The sequence below is a fragment of the Arachis ipaensis genome, chromosome B5, assembly GCF_059453495.1.
Source record: "Arachis ipaensis isolate K30076 ecotype BB chromosome B5, ASM5945349v1, whole genome shotgun sequence".
Lineage (NCBI taxonomy): Eukaryota > Viridiplantae > Streptophyta > Magnoliopsida > Fabales > Fabaceae > Arachis > Arachis ipaensis.
This window is the reverse complement of record NC_142440.1, coordinates 104,177,912-104,195,161: the sequence shown is the minus strand read 5'-3', so window position 1 is coordinate 104,195,161 and position 17,250 is coordinate 104,177,912. Positions and strand designations below refer to the sequence as shown.

The following is a 17,250-nucleotide window of genomic DNA, read 5'->3' as shown; positions in this document are numbered from 1 at the left end:
TTTCAAACTTCACCGGCTTCACCGGTTTTACGATTGAACCGGACTTCAGTCCAATTTTGATAACAATAAGATACATTAAGATTTTAATAAATGTAATTATATTTCGATTAAACTATGTTTAAGTTGGGTTTAAGCTTTTTTTTAAATTTATCGTCAAAACAAAACGAAAAGAGAAAAAGGGAACAAGCATATATATTATTACATTTTATTAATTTGATGACAAGGTCAAATTCATTCTATATAACTTTCGTACACATTACACAGTATATTTTATTGATTAAATTTCAGTTTCGTTTCACCTGAACAAGCGCGGGCCTTCCTTTTCTTATCCAAACAATAACGAATGAAAATGAATGGAAAAAGCTATTCTTACCTGTACATGTTTTAGTTTAGTATATATATGTGGCAGAAATTAAATCAAACCACTCTCATCACAATCTTTCTCTTTAATTCCCATTCCTTCCACCACCAACAGAAAAAACATTCTCTAAAGCCATCATAGGCAGCATAAAAAAGATTCAAGAGAGATTTCTTGAAAAATGACACTGTATAAGAAAAACAATGAACAACAACAACACCACACCACTATCCTAGTGAACAACGAACAAACTCCTCTTCTACTACCAAACAAGATATCAAAGACAAAGACCGGCGACCCCTATAATGAGCCGCCGGCCGCATCATTTACAGGGGCCGTGTTCAATTTGTCGACCACCATCATTGGCGCCGGGATCATGGCCTTACCGGCAACCATGAAGGTTCTAGGCCTTGCCTTGGGGGTTGGTGCCATTGCGATTCTTGCTGTTCTTGCTGAGTACTCTTTGGATGTTCTGATGAGGTTCAGCAAAGTGGGGAATGCCGTAACATATTCTCAAGTCATGGAATCTGCATTTGGACGTGTTGGAAGAAGGTTGTTCCAGATATGTATCTTTGTCAACAATTTTGGGATACTTGTTGTCTACATGATTATAATTGGTAATTCCTATTACTACTCCATTTTAATAATTAATTAATTAATTTAATTATAATATTATTTGCACATACACCAAAAATCAACTACAATTTATTTGTGTATAAATATATGTATTAATTTATATTTTAATGTGTATTTTATATTTTAACATGTATTTTACACTAATAATTATTTTACTCGTTGATTTTGTTGTGCATGATTGTTAACTTAAAGCTATTATGTCGAAGGACAATGTTAGGTAAATCAATGACTTTCTTGAACAATATGAACAATCATCAATCAAATAAAAATATACTACACCTCTAAATTACCTGCCTAAATCTTAATATTAGAATAACTATCCATACATTTAGTAAAATGAACATCCATACATTCATTGTTCACATTGTTTAATATTTTTATTGTTTACCTATACTTTTCCTATGTGGAATCATTGTTTCAATATTTAAATTTTTTTGTTTGTTAGGTAGACAATGACTTTTGTAAACAATATAAATAATGGGCTCTAAAATTGACCCAGTAAAGTAAAAAAACACTCCACCCTAAATTACTTCCTAAACCTTAACATTAGAGTAATCATCTGCACAGTACACTTAGTGAATTGAAGATCCAGCCATTGTTAACTGTACATGAGTAAGTCGAATAAAAAAAAAATAACTATCCAATTAAAAATAATGAACATAATCATCTATATACCTATTGAATTAAACATCCAACATATTCATTGTTCATATTGTTTAACATTCTCATTGTCTAACTATACTTTTTCTAAATTTCTCAATGTTTTTAATTTCTGATGTCAAGGTAATTAATTTAGTAGGTTTTAAATTTATATGAAGTAGATATATTTAATCATGTAAATTTTATATAAAAGAATATATTTGAAATAGAATTACAGTTTAAATTTTTCTATATACTGTTAATTATTAGAACTAAACATTATTAATTACTTTTCTAATGATTAGATACCTTTTGAAATACAATTATTATCTTTGAGGGGGAAAATATATTATCATTCAAAATTATTTACGTTAGCATGCAATAAATATTTTACTAGTGGAAACTTAAAATTATATGATAATTCTTTAATATTTTTATTAATGAATTTTTTATTTTAATAATAATGTGCATGTATTATAGAACGTTATTATTATTATTATTATTGTTGTTGTTGTTGTTGTTTGAAATGGAAATAGTATTGTGTGTTATCTGATCTTGATTGATTTATAGTATTTAGTATTTAGCAAGTGTTTACGTTCTTTTCACAAGTCACAATCCTTTCCTTACGTCTTACTTAGGAATTCTTGTTATTGATTAATGGATAATCTTTCCGTATACTCCAATAACTTGGAGAGAGAGAGAGAGATGCACATTTCTACTTCAATTTCTTGATAACTTCTGCGCATATTTAGCGTATATGCTAATTGGAAGAAAGATGTTTATTAGTCAATTATATATATATATATATATATATATATATAGAGAGAGAGAGAGAGAGAGAGAGAGATGCACGACTTTTGTTAAGAGTCTTATATATACTACATTTACTACTACAATTTCTTGACAAGTTCTGAGCATATAAGCGTATACGCTAAATGGAAAAAAGACGTTTAGTCAATTATAATCATCGTCAAACACTTTAAACAATTCTACCTTAAAAACAATTATGGAAAATATGAATGACAGCATGCAAAATCAAAGATATTGCAGTAATGTTGTTGTTTAAAACAAACACAACCATCACAGCTAACCGTAGATAGTACGTAGGAAGTTAAAACGTGCAAGAGAGAAATGAAGGAAATACGTGTGTGCTTTTTATATATGAATAATAAAAGTATCCGTCAATGATATTTTTGTTTTTATTTTTATTTTTATTTTGTAGATATCATTGTAAAAGGATTTAGTTTTCATTGTATAAAGTTTTATATGATTGTCGCCCTGATAAAAACAACTAATTTTCAAACATATATGAATCTTTTTAATTTGTCGATACATTAAAATTAAATTTGTGAATTAAAATTATCATTATTGTTACTGAAATTAAAACAGGTTCAAATGAAAACGACTATGCAATATAAAGTATTTTTGTTATTTTAGATTAAATATTATATATGTTCTCCTTCTATATTCTGAAGAAGCTTTATGATTTTACTATACAAAAACTTTAAATTTATACGTACATTTAAATATTAGATTAAGAACAAGATTAGACTTAATTTATACATATCGCCTAAATATTTTCGTTCATTATTGGGTTATAATTATTTTCTAAAATATAATGCAGTAAAAAGTTGAAATTTAATTCAACTATTTCACATACAGTAGTTTGATCAAGTTTAATTCAGCTCTAATTACCCAACATAAACATCTAACTCATCTTATTATTCCTAATATATACCATATCACCCCTAGGCTGAGCTATGTAAAAAAAGAAAAAGAAAAAGAAAAAGATGTGGCCTAATCGATAGTGACTCGAACATAAATGTTTGAACAAAAAGAAAAAATAATAGAAAGTGACACGGAATTGTCTCATGAGATGCTGAGGGATAATAAACAGAAAAAATTAGAATCCAATCACAGAAGCTTGCGTCCATGTCCGCATCGCTTTTGAGCATTTCTTTTGAGGTGGTGGTGGTGGTCAGTTTTATCCCACTTTGACAGAGATTGAAAACAGAAAATGAAAGCTATATTATGGTCATGGATAACAATGGGACCCGCCCAAAATAGACAAACCACAAAGATAGTAAGAGCATCTCCGACACTTCCTTCTAGTTCAATTTTCTTTTTGGACTTTTCAAAGTCTCATCTAACTATTTATTATATAATATTGATTTCAGATTGAATATAAAATTTATTATTTTAATATTTAATTTAATTTTTATATTATTTTTAATTACTCTATTTAATAAATTATATAAGTGATACTATTTAATTATTTTTTTTTAAATAATATGGTTTATATCAGTTTTATTTTAAATATTATATTCAAAATAAATTTTAATTTTAAATTAGTTTGATTACCGTAAATACTAGAAATGATATTCAAATAATATTCCATCGAAATTGCTCTCAAAATCATATTATGTTAATAAAAAGAATTGAATGAATAATAAAATAATATTTTTTATAATGAAAAAATAAATAAATTAAAAATATCATATGCAATACATACTATTTTTAAAATTGCTAAACTCTTCATTCTTCATCAAAGAAATTTTCGACAATAAGATACCATACAAAAATTATTTGTGTAATTATATATTTATATTTATTATTTTTGTAATATCTTATATAAATAAAACTCACTCATCAGGCAAAATAGGAAGGGAAGACGTACAAAACTAAACATCAGATCACAGAAAAGTAGCAATAGAACGTAAATTAAATAGTGTAAAACAAAGAAAAACGCTATATGTATTATTGTTTTTATTTACAAATTTTTTTATACATAATGTTAAAAATAATTGACAAAACTTAAGAATAGATAAAAAAAATCCATATTATTAAAAGAAAATTATAAAAAATATAATAAGAAATAGTATTATTTTACAAATAAAACTACCATCAGATCACCGACAAGGTTGAACATGAACAGTTGTCATTCTCTTCATCTTTAACAATCAGTCCTAAGAATCCTCTAAAAATAGCGTTTCTTCCATTAGATATAAAAGTAGCATGTAGATATATTTGATACTATAATCATTTAAAATATACACCAAAATCAGCTATCAAATAAAATATATATTAAATATAAAAATATATAATGACTAATTTTAATACACAAATATTATTTTTGTTAATGGTATCATAAGATTCAGAAAGATAGAGACACAATAAAACCTAATACTTGTCCTGCCTCTCATTCTGTCATTCTTTCTATCACGGTTTTTGTTTAACAATGTCACATGTATGTTAAGTACCAATAATAGCGTGGTTCATTGTCATTTATCAAAATGTTAGAAACTTGTCACCCGTTTAGTTGAGCACTCAAGTCTAGCACTAGTAAAGTCACGTTCTCCATTGTTCTTTTATAATAACATATTTTAATACCGATTAATTAGCATCAAAGATAAAAAGTGGCATATGAGAATCCTGAGTAGAACAAGATAAGGTTTTCCCTAATTATTGAAGTGCATGTTTGTGTGGCTGTAAGCCTGTAACACACCTATAATTATTGAACAGCAATGGTGCTGAACAATAATGAGGTCATGACAAAGTATGATGAATTCAATACTGCCAAGATAAATATATATAAACAACACATGCAATGACACATAAAAAGACACACAATTCTCATGTGCAGAAAATATTGCAACCAACTGAAAATTCTAATATTTTTCTAGTGAGTTCTTTGGACGGACCACTTTATAAAACTTTCAAATTGACATGTTTGTATTGAACAAAGACATTTCTCAGAAATTTAGTTTTGATATATTTTATATTAACACCTTAAAAGATGCTGCTTTAATAAATGACTAAATCATGCTAGCTAATTGATGTTTTCTTTTATATTAAATTGTGGAGATTTATCAATTTAATTTCCAAAAGTCCAAATAGTAAAAATATACAGTCCCTGCATTTTTCTTCTTTCTTTCTAATACTACTTAACAATAATTATTAAAAATAAGAGTTAATCGTTGAATAATAATAATAATAATAATAATAATAATAATAATAATAACTTTTTATATAATTTTTACTAAATATATTATTTGGTGCGTACTCCAATGAAAATTTTATAATTGTCTGTGAAAATTTTTTCTTTTTTTACTCTTGGATGATAAATTGTAGAATTAGATTTTGATGTTATAAAAGTATTGTTTTTATTTAAAAGTGTAGCCAAATAAATAAATTATACTTTTGTACAAAATATTTTCATAAAAAAATATTTTTAACATCTTTATTTGAATAACTCCCTAATAATTTATATATCTCTTTGTTTGATAGTTTATATGTTAAAATAAATAATTTTATAATATAATACTAAATTTTTTATATCTAAAGATTTAAAATCAATCATTGTTCTTCGTCAAATTATTAGTCAAATTGTCGACATAATAATTAGCAAGACAACTTTAAATCTAACTACTGATGTATAAAGCATCAAATAATTCAGTGGATTAGATATGACGTAAGGCCTTTAGGATATGTAGCACCCTATACTATATAATAAAATCTTACATTATAATCATAAATCAAAAATGGTGAGGTATTACCACTTCTAAAAACGAATAAATATATACATAGTATTTAAAAGAATATAATTTAACTAAAAATCTATAAAAAAAATAACAAAATAATAATCGCACCACACTCGAAATTATTAACGGTAAAAGCGTCGATATCAGAAAATAGAATATATATATATATATATATATACTTAAACTGCGAACTTTGGCAGGGTGGGACGGAATTTTTCGCTAGGTTTAGTATTTTTTTAGCAAGGGGATATTTTTGTAATTTTTTTTTGTCAAAATCCAACTTCTCCCTAACCCAATTTTTTTAAACAAAGATAGGGAGACTCGAACTCGCGACCTCTTAGTTGAGTATAGGAAGACCATTTGACCTATTACATTAGTCCACGTGTAAGCGAGATTCTCCACCGTCTTTACTGGGTACCTTGAACAAGCGGGATTAACCAACGGTTCTTGTTCAAAACAAATATCAATCAATGTGCAAGTGAGATTAACCACCGTCCTTATCCGAAAAAGGATTAATCATTGTCCTTGTCCTAGCATAGCTCAGTTCAATGTGCAAACGGGATTTACCACCGTCCTTGCCACGAGAAAACATTAGTTTACAGTAAAGTCTTTAATCAGCTTTTGAAATCATTAAATTCATTAACCATATTCTCATTCAATTTACTAATTCTTTCATCTCGTGAGCGAAATAACACCATCATCCTCACAACGGGCGGGATAAAACCTTCGTCTCCACAACTACACTGCAACCATGGAACAAGCGGGATGAGACCTTCGACCTTGTCCGGTGTTGGTGCCAAAGCAATAACAGATCAATACACCAGCGGGATAACACCCAGACCTTGTCACAAACAAATATTCAGTCAATACACAAGCGAGATATCACCTAAACCTTGCCAATCCAGCCATTCAGACCATAATCAATCATTATCAGTGTTCTTAGTAATCTCATAAGTAATCTCATAAGTAATTTAACTCATTAACCCCAATTAGTTATCCATTTCATCAATTCGAATCTATAAACTCCCATTCATGTATCAGTTTTCCAATTTCTTTAACATGTGAGCGGAATGAAATCCCCGTCCTCACCACAAATGGGATAAAGCCACCATTTTCGCAACATGTCATCCGATTTAACCAAGCATTTATCCAACAATAATTCAATTTAATGCCTTCAATATACTATTACGCCTTCCAGAGCCTAAAAATTAGTTCTCAGATCTTAAACGAGGTTATAGAGGTGAAAAAATAATTTAATAGGCAAAACCAGTTAAAATCAATATTTTCTAAAAAACAGGACAGTTGTGGGTACGCATACCTCATGCGTACGTACAAATCCATTTTTGTGCATACGTGCAGAAATGCACACGAAAATTGTTCAATTCCAAAATACAACTCGTAGGTATACATGGGCTGTGTGTACGCATGATTTGGCCTTTGTGCGCATGCATGGTATGCGCATGAAACTATTTTACTTCTGTAACACCCCTCATGCGTCGCATGGGTCGTGCATACGCATCACCCTAACTTTCTGCAACTTCTGCAGAATTCAGTTTTTAACCTTCAAAATTCAATTTCTATAACTTTTTGTGCACTTATTCATTTAGATGATTTTAAAGGTCTTTTCACTAGCTTTAATTTGAGATAAATATATCTCAATTCCAAACTCCGAGCATCAAGTTATGGCCTGTCGAAATTGGTTGAAAACCACAATTTACCAATTTTCTGCACAACGCTCATTTACCAATTTTCTCAATTCATTCCATTCCAATACCACCCAAAGCCAATTCTAGACATTACCTTTACACAACTACCAATTTCCATTCATTCCCTAGCCATTTAAAATCTAATCAACCAATCTATCCATCAGGGGCCTAACTCCAATTCAATTTATCACTTCCTAGGTTTTTCATCTAAATCAATACCAACAATGTACTTATTCAATCAAATCTCACCAATTTCTCAACAAATCATAACATGACAATTATCCAACTTACTATAACTTACCAAATAGGGGGATACTTCTCCCTATCATAGCCTCCGATCTAATTTTCACACATATCACCATAATAGGCAATAAATCCACGATCTCATATCCAATTTCATTCAAATCAACACATATTACACACCAAGCAATTCAATGCACAAAATCATACCAACACATAATTCATCATCAACGTACACTATTTTTCATTCAATCCTATCATAGCGGCAATTAACCTAAGTCTTCACATAGTGTTATACAATGTCTATCCGAAATTAAGACCCATACCCATACCTAGGCTTTCCAACACTTGACTTTCCTCACCAAAAAGAATGGACCCAAGCTTGATCAATCCTCCTCCAAACAAAAGCTCCACCAATCAAATGAAGCAATCTCTCCATATCAACTCAACCCGAGCAAACCCAACTTGCACCCAACATCCACCAAGCAATCCAAGCTAATCCATATAATCTAATCACAATAATTATTTCAACATTCATACTAGAGTTCTTACTTAAAATTAAGGATAATGAAGGAATTAGGTTTCCTTACCTTAACCCACTAAATTTAGTAATGAAAATCACCAAAAACTCAAGTTAGAAAACTTCTATAACATCAAAATCACCAAAAATCCTCAATACCCATGCTCAAAACACAAAATTAGTTTTGAATGAGAAACTGGAGTTGGAATTTCGAGTTACTTACCAAACTAATCGGATAAAATTAAAGAGGAGGCCATAAGCTTCGCGTGGCCCAACAGTGCTGCGATTGGAGCTCCATAGCAAAAGTTATGAGCAATCAAAGATGATGAATAGGTAATGTAACAGCCCAGACCACCCGCTAGCACGATATTGTCCGCTTTGGCACACAAGGCCTCACGGTTTTGCCTTTGACGATAGGGATGATAGCCTAAGCCCCCCACACTCACTCGTCAAAACGCGTCATGCTAGGGAGAGGTATCCACACCCTTATAAGGCATGCTTCGTTCCCCTCTCCAACCGATGTGGGGCTTACAATCCACCCCCTAAGGGAGCCCAGCGCCCTCGCTGGCACATCGATCCGCTTTGGCACACAAGGCCTCACGGTTTTGTCTTTGACGATAGGGATGATAGCCTAAGCCCCCCACACTCACTCGTCAAAACGCGTCATGCTAGGGAGAGGTATCCACACCCTTATAAGGCATGCTTCGTTCCCCTCTCCAACCAATGTGGGCCTTACAATCCACCCCCTAAGGGAGCCCAGCGCCCTCGCTGGCACATCGATCCGGGTTCTGGCTCTGATACCATCTGTAACAGCCCAGACCACCCGCTAGCACGATATTGTCCGCTTTGGCACACAAGGCCTCACGGTTTTGCTTTTGACGATAGGGATAATAGCCTAAGCCCCCCACACTCACTCGTCAAAACGCGTCATGCTAGGGAGAGGTATCCACACCCTTATAAGGCATGCTTCGTTCCCCTCTCCAACCGATGTGGGCCTTACAATCCACCCCCCTAAGGGAGTCCAGCGCCCTCGCTGGCACATCGATCCGGGTTCCGGCTCTGATACCATCTGTAACAGCCCAGACCACCTGCTAGCATGATATTGTCCGCTTTGGCACACAAGGCCTCACGATTTTGCCTTTGACGATAGGGATGATAGCCTAAGCCCCCCCACACTCACTCGTCAAAACGCGTCATGCTAGGGAGAGGTATCCACACCCTTATAAGGCATGCTTCGTTCCCCTCTCCAACCGATGTGGGCCTTACAATCCACCCCCTAAGGGAGCCCAGCGCCCTCGCTGGCACATCGATCCGGGTTCTGGCTCTGATACCATCTGTAACAGCTCAAACCACCCGCTAGCACGATATTGTCCGCTTTGGCACACAAGGCCTCACGGTTTTGCCTTTGACGATAGGGATGCTAGCCGAAGCCCCCCACACTCACTCGTCAAAACGCGTCATGCTAGGGAGAGATATCCACACCCTTATAAGGCATGCTTCGTTCCCCTCTCCAACCGATGTGGGCCTTACAGGTAACAAAAGGGTTAGGGCACTCTCTTCTTCCCCTACCGTGCCCCTCTCTCTTTCAATGAGGATGGAGTGCTAAATTGGTGTTGAATGGAGGGGTTTTATAAGTGTTAACTTGGGTTTTGAGTCCAACATGGTCCCGTTTATGATTTTTGGTTCGTTTAATCTTATCTTGGATCAAAATTTTTAAGATAAATATCCAGAGCGTTTTAAATATTTTTCTTGTTATTTTTAAAATTTTAACTTTTTCACTCATAGTACCGAACAAATTTAGGTCAGTAAAATAAATTTTAATACCAGTATACATTTTTCTACAATTAATTATATTTTTTCACTTAATTTTATTTTTTAAATTAAATTCTCACTGATATTTTTTTTGAATTATAAATATAAAATTTATAATTTTTTATTCTGATTTAATTATTAATTAATTATTTATTATTTATCTGAATTTTTACAGTATATTTTCTTTAATATAAGTGTTATGTATGTGTGTGCCTTTGTGTATCTTTCTATTTTTTTTAGTTTAGAGAAGATGCAAGAAGTTTGTTTTCTAATTAAAAAAAAAAAAGTTGTACACTTGGGATACCCAACACGTGTGAGTATTATCTCTAAAAAGAGCAAGTACAAAAAAAAATTAACTTTTAGTTACTCAATATCAACCAATTTTAAAATTTAAAATTAAGATTTTTAATTTAAAATTTAAAATATTTAAAATAAACAAGTCAGTTTAAAAATAATTAACTGATATTAGCTAAAAACATTGACCACGTAATATTACTCTTTCTAAATTTTAAGAATTTGCTGGTTTGTGTCTGACTTGGAAGTTTGAGTGGTGGTTATAAAGGTATTGTCGAGTCGAATGGACAAGTTTTGATTCGTGGTTTTATAGTAAGAAAAATTTGCAAGGAATAGAACATTGGTTAAAGAAATGTTTTCTCCTTTCTTATTCCAAAAATTTATGTACTTTCAATATTTAGCGTCTCATATATAAATATATAATTTCATTGTCACATAAAAAGGTTGAAATGAATGGACCTTAAAGCTTAATGGTAACAATATATATAAAGAAATAAATTGAAGAATGAAGAGATTCTGAGTTTAATTTGCATAAATTACTTTGATTTCACTGCCAGGCGATGTGCTATCTGGAACTTCGACAACTGGAATTCATCATTTTGGTGTATTAGACGGATGGTTTGGGGAACATTGGTGGACTATGCGAACTTTTGTTCTTCTTATGACAACGCTTTTTGTTCTTGCACCACTGGCATTCTTTAAGCAAATAGGTATGTTTAACGAAGGAGTAAGCTCTCATTTTGATTCGTTCTTAACCATTTTTTGTGTTGGACATTCAATTTTTTGTTTTCTATTTTGACTGCGTAAAGTATAGGACAAAATAGGTCTTCTAAAATTTAAAAGTACAAATTTTCTCACCATCATCACTAGTGAGAAAATGATAAATTAATCATTTTGATTGTACAAACAGAAGGGAAGTATGATTAATATATACTATGTGTTCTTTTTTTAAAATGGTGAGTGTTCATTGAAAAAATGATGAGTGATACTGAATCTGAGAGTTTCAAATTCTGAATTATTATTGTGTCTATGAATCAATCTAATCTGAATCATATTATTAAGTGATTTACAATACAGAGAATAGGTATTTAAGAGATAGCTTACTGACTAAGTAAATCAGTGTATGATAATTTTGTTTGAGTTGTCATAATAGAATTAGTTAATTTTGGTTTTGTTGCACTAGTACTACTATTCTCTACATCCCCCTCAAGCTCAAGGGCTAGTAAGCTATCTCTTAAAGAAACATGGAGGTAGAGAAAGAGTTTGTACGATTGTGTAGGACTAGATTTTCTGCAAGAAAGACAACACTAAGGTTGTCACAATAGATCACAAGAGAGGCTGGATAGGGAACTCTAAGTTCATGAAGCAGCTTCTGAATCCATAAGATTTCATTTTCAGTGTTTGCAATACACCTAAATTCTGCTTAAGATGATGAACTACTAAAATATATTGTTTTCGACTTGACCAAAAAACTTGGATCGTTTCTAAGGAATACACAATATCCACTAGATGAGCGTTTGTCATTAGGATCACTCCCAATCTGCATCTGAAAAAGCAAGATGAAAATCAATACTAAGATTAAAAACTAATCCATGTAAGACTACGCCTGATGGATATCTCAAGATAAGCTATACTGTACTCCAATGTTGAACCAGTAGTTGTTGCATGAATCGACTAACTCTATTCATGGAAAAAGAAATTTCAGGATGATGAGTTAATGTGGCATATTACAAAGCACCAACAATAAAGCAATAGAATGTTGGATTTTCAAAAAAGTCAGTGCCATGTATAGTAAGCTTCAGGTAAGAGATCATGGGAGTAGTGGGAATGGGCTTGGAATTATTCATGCCAAAACAAGTTAGTAAATCACTTATATATTTAGCTTAAGAGATATGAAGAGAAGTATGTGTTAGTAAATTACAAGTATGTGTTAGAAAATCACTAACTCTATTCATCTACGTATGCTAATAAGACGAAGATTATTGAAGAACTGGTGAATCTAGTAAAGAGTGAGAGATCAACCTTTGTGTTAGGAAAATCAAACTTGAATAGAGTGCTACTGAGCTTAGTGAAGTAACTCATGGTGCTTGTTTTAAGTCATAAATGACTTTGTGCAATCTACAAACTTGTAAAGAATTATAGCTTGCAAAGGCAGGAGGTTGTTGCATCAAAACTTTTCAGTTAAATCAGTCAGTCAAAAAAACATTATTAAAGTCAAATTGTCTCAAAACCTAATCTTTTATTAAACTGATGCATGGACAACACAATACAAATTGTTGCTGGTTTGATAATAGCACTAAATATTTATGAGTAGTCAGTACCCTCAATTTGGTGGCACCTTTTGTTGTCATGGGATGAGTGTTGAAAAAATTTATATGAAACTCAATTTACAGCTCATCTTAAATTTAGCCACAGTGATTAAACTCTTTGCAAATTGAGGAATGAACAGAATATCTTTTAAAAGAAAACTAGCATTATTGGAATTGTTAGTTAAGATAGAATTGCCAGAATGACATATATGGATACCACTGCCATTGGCAACAAAGAGGTAATCTCGACCAACATAATCAGAGGTAGAGATCAAATTGGATGAATCATTTGTGGGATGATGGCTAGGTCTGAAATTTGGACACCAGAAAGATTCAGACGATGATGATGGAATAGCCAGATAAAAAGTTGGTTGATGGAATGAGAAGGGTGGTGGTGGATGGAGGTCAACCAAATTGAAAAGAACTAGTTGATTATTGTGGAGAGGTATATGAAGAGGAGCTGTAGAAGTTCTTATTGAATATGAGGAAACCTTGTAGAGCAGGATGCCTAGGCTTTGAGCATAGTTGACAGCTTGGTCTAGATTTTTGTTGCCAGAAGCCTCTACCAAATCGACCTCTTCCAATGCCTCTTCTTCCACCTTCTCCTTGAGCCAAAATCTTGAATTATTGAAAGTTTCCTACGCCAGATTTGCTTGAGCAATATTGGTTCAGGATTGATGAAATCTTTCTAATATTTCTTCATGAAAATTGATCATGGACTCAATTTCCACCGTAGTGTACAATTCAGGCATAGCTTGAATTCTAGGGATGCATGTATGTAGAGAATTCTTCAGATAATTCATCACAAATGGCTGAAATATGATCTTCCGTGATGATAATGTAGCCAACTGCATGAAGTAAATCAACAAGGGTTTTGATTTTTTCAATATGCTCAATGGTAGAAAGATTGAGTTTATTGACTGCCTTTAGTTGATAGCGCAACTGTTTGATAGTAGTCTTGGTGGAGGAAATGAAAATCTGCTGAATTTTGTCTTAAATTTCAAATGCAGAAGAACACTGTACCAGGCTATTCTTGAATGTACTATCAACCGAAACAAGGAGCCAAGAACTCAAATTATAATCTTGAAGTACCCATTATTCTAAATAAAAAGGCAGTCTGATATATAAGTATTCCGCATTAACACAAAATCCAAAAAAGATTGCACTAAAGAGTATAATATACGCGGTCTAACCTAACAGGAACAGTTACATAATATTGTTCTAGCTGCTTTTGCTTAAGGAGTGACGAATTTCTCTAGTGCTTTATCAGGCAGTATGTGATCTTGAAGATTCTCAATAGTAAATGATGTTATTTCCGACACAATATAAACCATCGAGAAATAATTTGAGAGTTTAATCTTATTGAAATATTATATTTTTACCCTCTTTGAATTTAAGCATAATTATTAATGTATAGTCTATAATAAATGCTAACTAATATATGACATTACTTTTCTTGGTTGCAGATTCACTGCGATATACTTCTGCTATTGCAGTAGCTTTGGCACTTGTTTTTCTAGTCATAATTGTGGGAATCACATTCATGAAATTATTTAATGGCGGCATAACTACTCCGAGGTTGCTTCCAAATATTACAGACATGAATTCTATATGGAATCTCTTTACAGCCGTTCCAATTCTTGTGAATGCATTTGTTTGCCATTCCAATGGTATGACATCATCTATTTAGTAGTTTCTAAATTTTCAATGTTCTACTATTATTTCGTTCATTACATCAATTTAACAAAGAAATATAAAGAAAAGTACAAAAATATAGTAGGATACTGATTTACTTTTTGGTTTTTAAAAAGGTTTGATTATTTTAATATATAAATAACTACTCTTTTAAGAGTATATGAAATATATGTAAATATTTTGAAACACAAAATGATTAATTTAAAAACTAATTTTCAATATATATGTCAATTCTCTAATGATTTTTAAAATTATGCTAAAATTGTCAAATTTGATTTTGATGTATTATTTTAGAAAAACTATCAATATAGAATCTACCAGTATATGTGTGGGTTACACAATATATTCAATGATGTTTAGTAATTTTTAGTGTTTGATGTACAAAAGGATATTTTTTGCAGTGCATACAATAAACATGGAGCTACAAGATTCTTCCCGAATCCAGCCAGTTGTGCGTGCATCATTGACTTTGAGTTCAGTTATCTATATTCTTACCGCCATATTTGGATTCCTTTTATTTGGTGAGTCAACGCTTGACGACGTTCTCGCCAACTTCGACGTTGACCTCGGAATCCCATACAGCAGTCTACTGAACGACATTGTTCGCATTAGTTATGCCTTCCACCTTATGCTTGTCTTCCCTGTTATCTTCTTTTCGCTACGGTTTAACTTTGATGAATTTATCTTTGCTTCATCTAAGTCTTTGAATGCAACTAAGTATAAGTTTGTTTCTACCACCATTGTACTCGTTGCTTTAGTGTATATAGCTGCAAATTTTATGCCTAGCATATGGTATGCTCTACAGTTCACAGGAGCAACTGCCACAGTTTGCATAGGCTTTGTTTTCCCGGCTGCAATATCTATAAGGTGAGTTTTTGTTTCTCTTTTTACCTTTCTTCTAAATTAAGTTATTTATTAGTGATAGAGTTATGTTCACATAATTAAAGGTTGGTGCGAGTTAAAAATACTTCTGAAAATATCTAAGTTTTATTTTAAAATTAGTTTGTAGTTATTAAAATTTAAAAGTCTAATATAATTTTATATTAATAAATATTTAAATTTATTTTAATTTTTTATTCATTATAATTTTTAAAAATTATTTTATTAAACATAATTATTATTCTTTGTGTTTATTAAAAATTATTTTTAGTTCAGTTTATCAAATATAAATACCACAACTTTTAAAAATATATTTTTAAAATTAATTTTAATAAACTAGTTTCAACATGTCACAGTTAATTGGTGTTGGAAAGTAATGTTTACTATTAATCAAAGCTGGTATTATATGCTTGAATAGTACAAATTAAAGCTACACCAAGTTAGTTGTTTTTAGAGGTATTTTTATCATGATGACTAGCCTGTATATTTTCATTATTTTTTCAGGGACCCTCATGGAATTGCAACAGAGAAGGATAAGATTTTATCCGTTGTCATGATTGTTCTTGCTGTGTTCTCAAATAGTTTGGCCATATACAGTAATGCAGCTTCCATGTCTGGAATAACATCTTAAGATTCATTCCTCTTATTAAAGGAGTGATCTTTATTTGGTGTTTGTGTAAAATGTGTGATTTATTGTAAAATGTAAATTTTCTTTTATCTTATCCTCGAGTGATTTATTGTAAAATGTAAATTTTCTTTTATCTTTTTTCCAAGTGATTTATTTGAAAAACCACTTGGCTTCATTAATGCATACTATCATGATGTTTATATAAATATTTATTGAATTACTTTCATCACCTCTTTTACAATTTGTCCATATTCGCATTGTAACAATATACCATCAGCAGCTCGCCGCCATCGTATTTTTCTGTTTTATTTAGAGACAAAAAAAAAATAAAACATTTTCGATCATTTCTAAAATTATTGAAGACAAAAATATCCCCTTTAATAATTGATAGTCATTAAATCAATTTTATTTAGAAGTCTAAAGAAAATTATAAGCTTGAACACCCAAGTTAAAATATTAGTATAAAATATTATTTTAGTCACCAATATTTGAGTTAAATTTTAATTTAATTTTTAATATTTTAAATTTTTTATTTTAGTCCCAAAAAATTTTAAAAAACTATCATTATTTCCGTATGCTAAAAAAATAAGAGAGTTTGAAGACGCAAAATTTGGCAAGTCAAACTTAATTTGGATTAACACTACTATGACAATTCATGTGTTCTTTGGATACAACTCTTTCAAGTTGTCCTCACTTAATCACCACCATGCAAATGTGTTCATATTAATATTATTTAATTGTTGTCAGTTTTGTCTATAAAAAAAGCCTTCAACACATGTAAATATGTGTTATATGAATGAAAATCCTTTGAATTAGCATCAGGGAGCTTCTTTTTTTTTTTTTTTTTACTTTATATATTGATGAGCTCGAGAGAGAAAAAAGATAATATTATTTATGTGAATAAGTGATTTTAGGTAAATTAACTGTAAAATTTATACCTATAGTAAGTTTGCTTTAATTTTATTATATTCTTCTAACATAGAAAAACATAAA

The 17,250-nt window shown here is 31.2% G+C and overlaps 1 protein-coding gene across 1 annotated transcript; it reads left to right on the top strand.

Annotated features, from left to right (window-relative positions):
- The first annotated feature begins 218 nt into the window (after positions 1-218).
- LOC107643736 (amino acid transporter AVT6B) lies at positions 219-16,463 on the top strand. The gene is made up of 5 exons (XM_016347464.3): positions 219-975; positions 11,304-11,456; positions 14,522-14,725; positions 15,152-15,617; positions 16,134-16,463. Exons 1-5 carry the CDS (start codon positions 540-542, stop codon positions 16,258-16,260), a joined length of 1,386 nt encoding a protein of 461 aa, XP_016202950.1. The 5' UTR covers positions 219-539; the 3' UTR covers positions 16,261-16,463.
- The last annotated feature ends 787 nt before the right edge of the window (positions 16,464-17,250 follow it).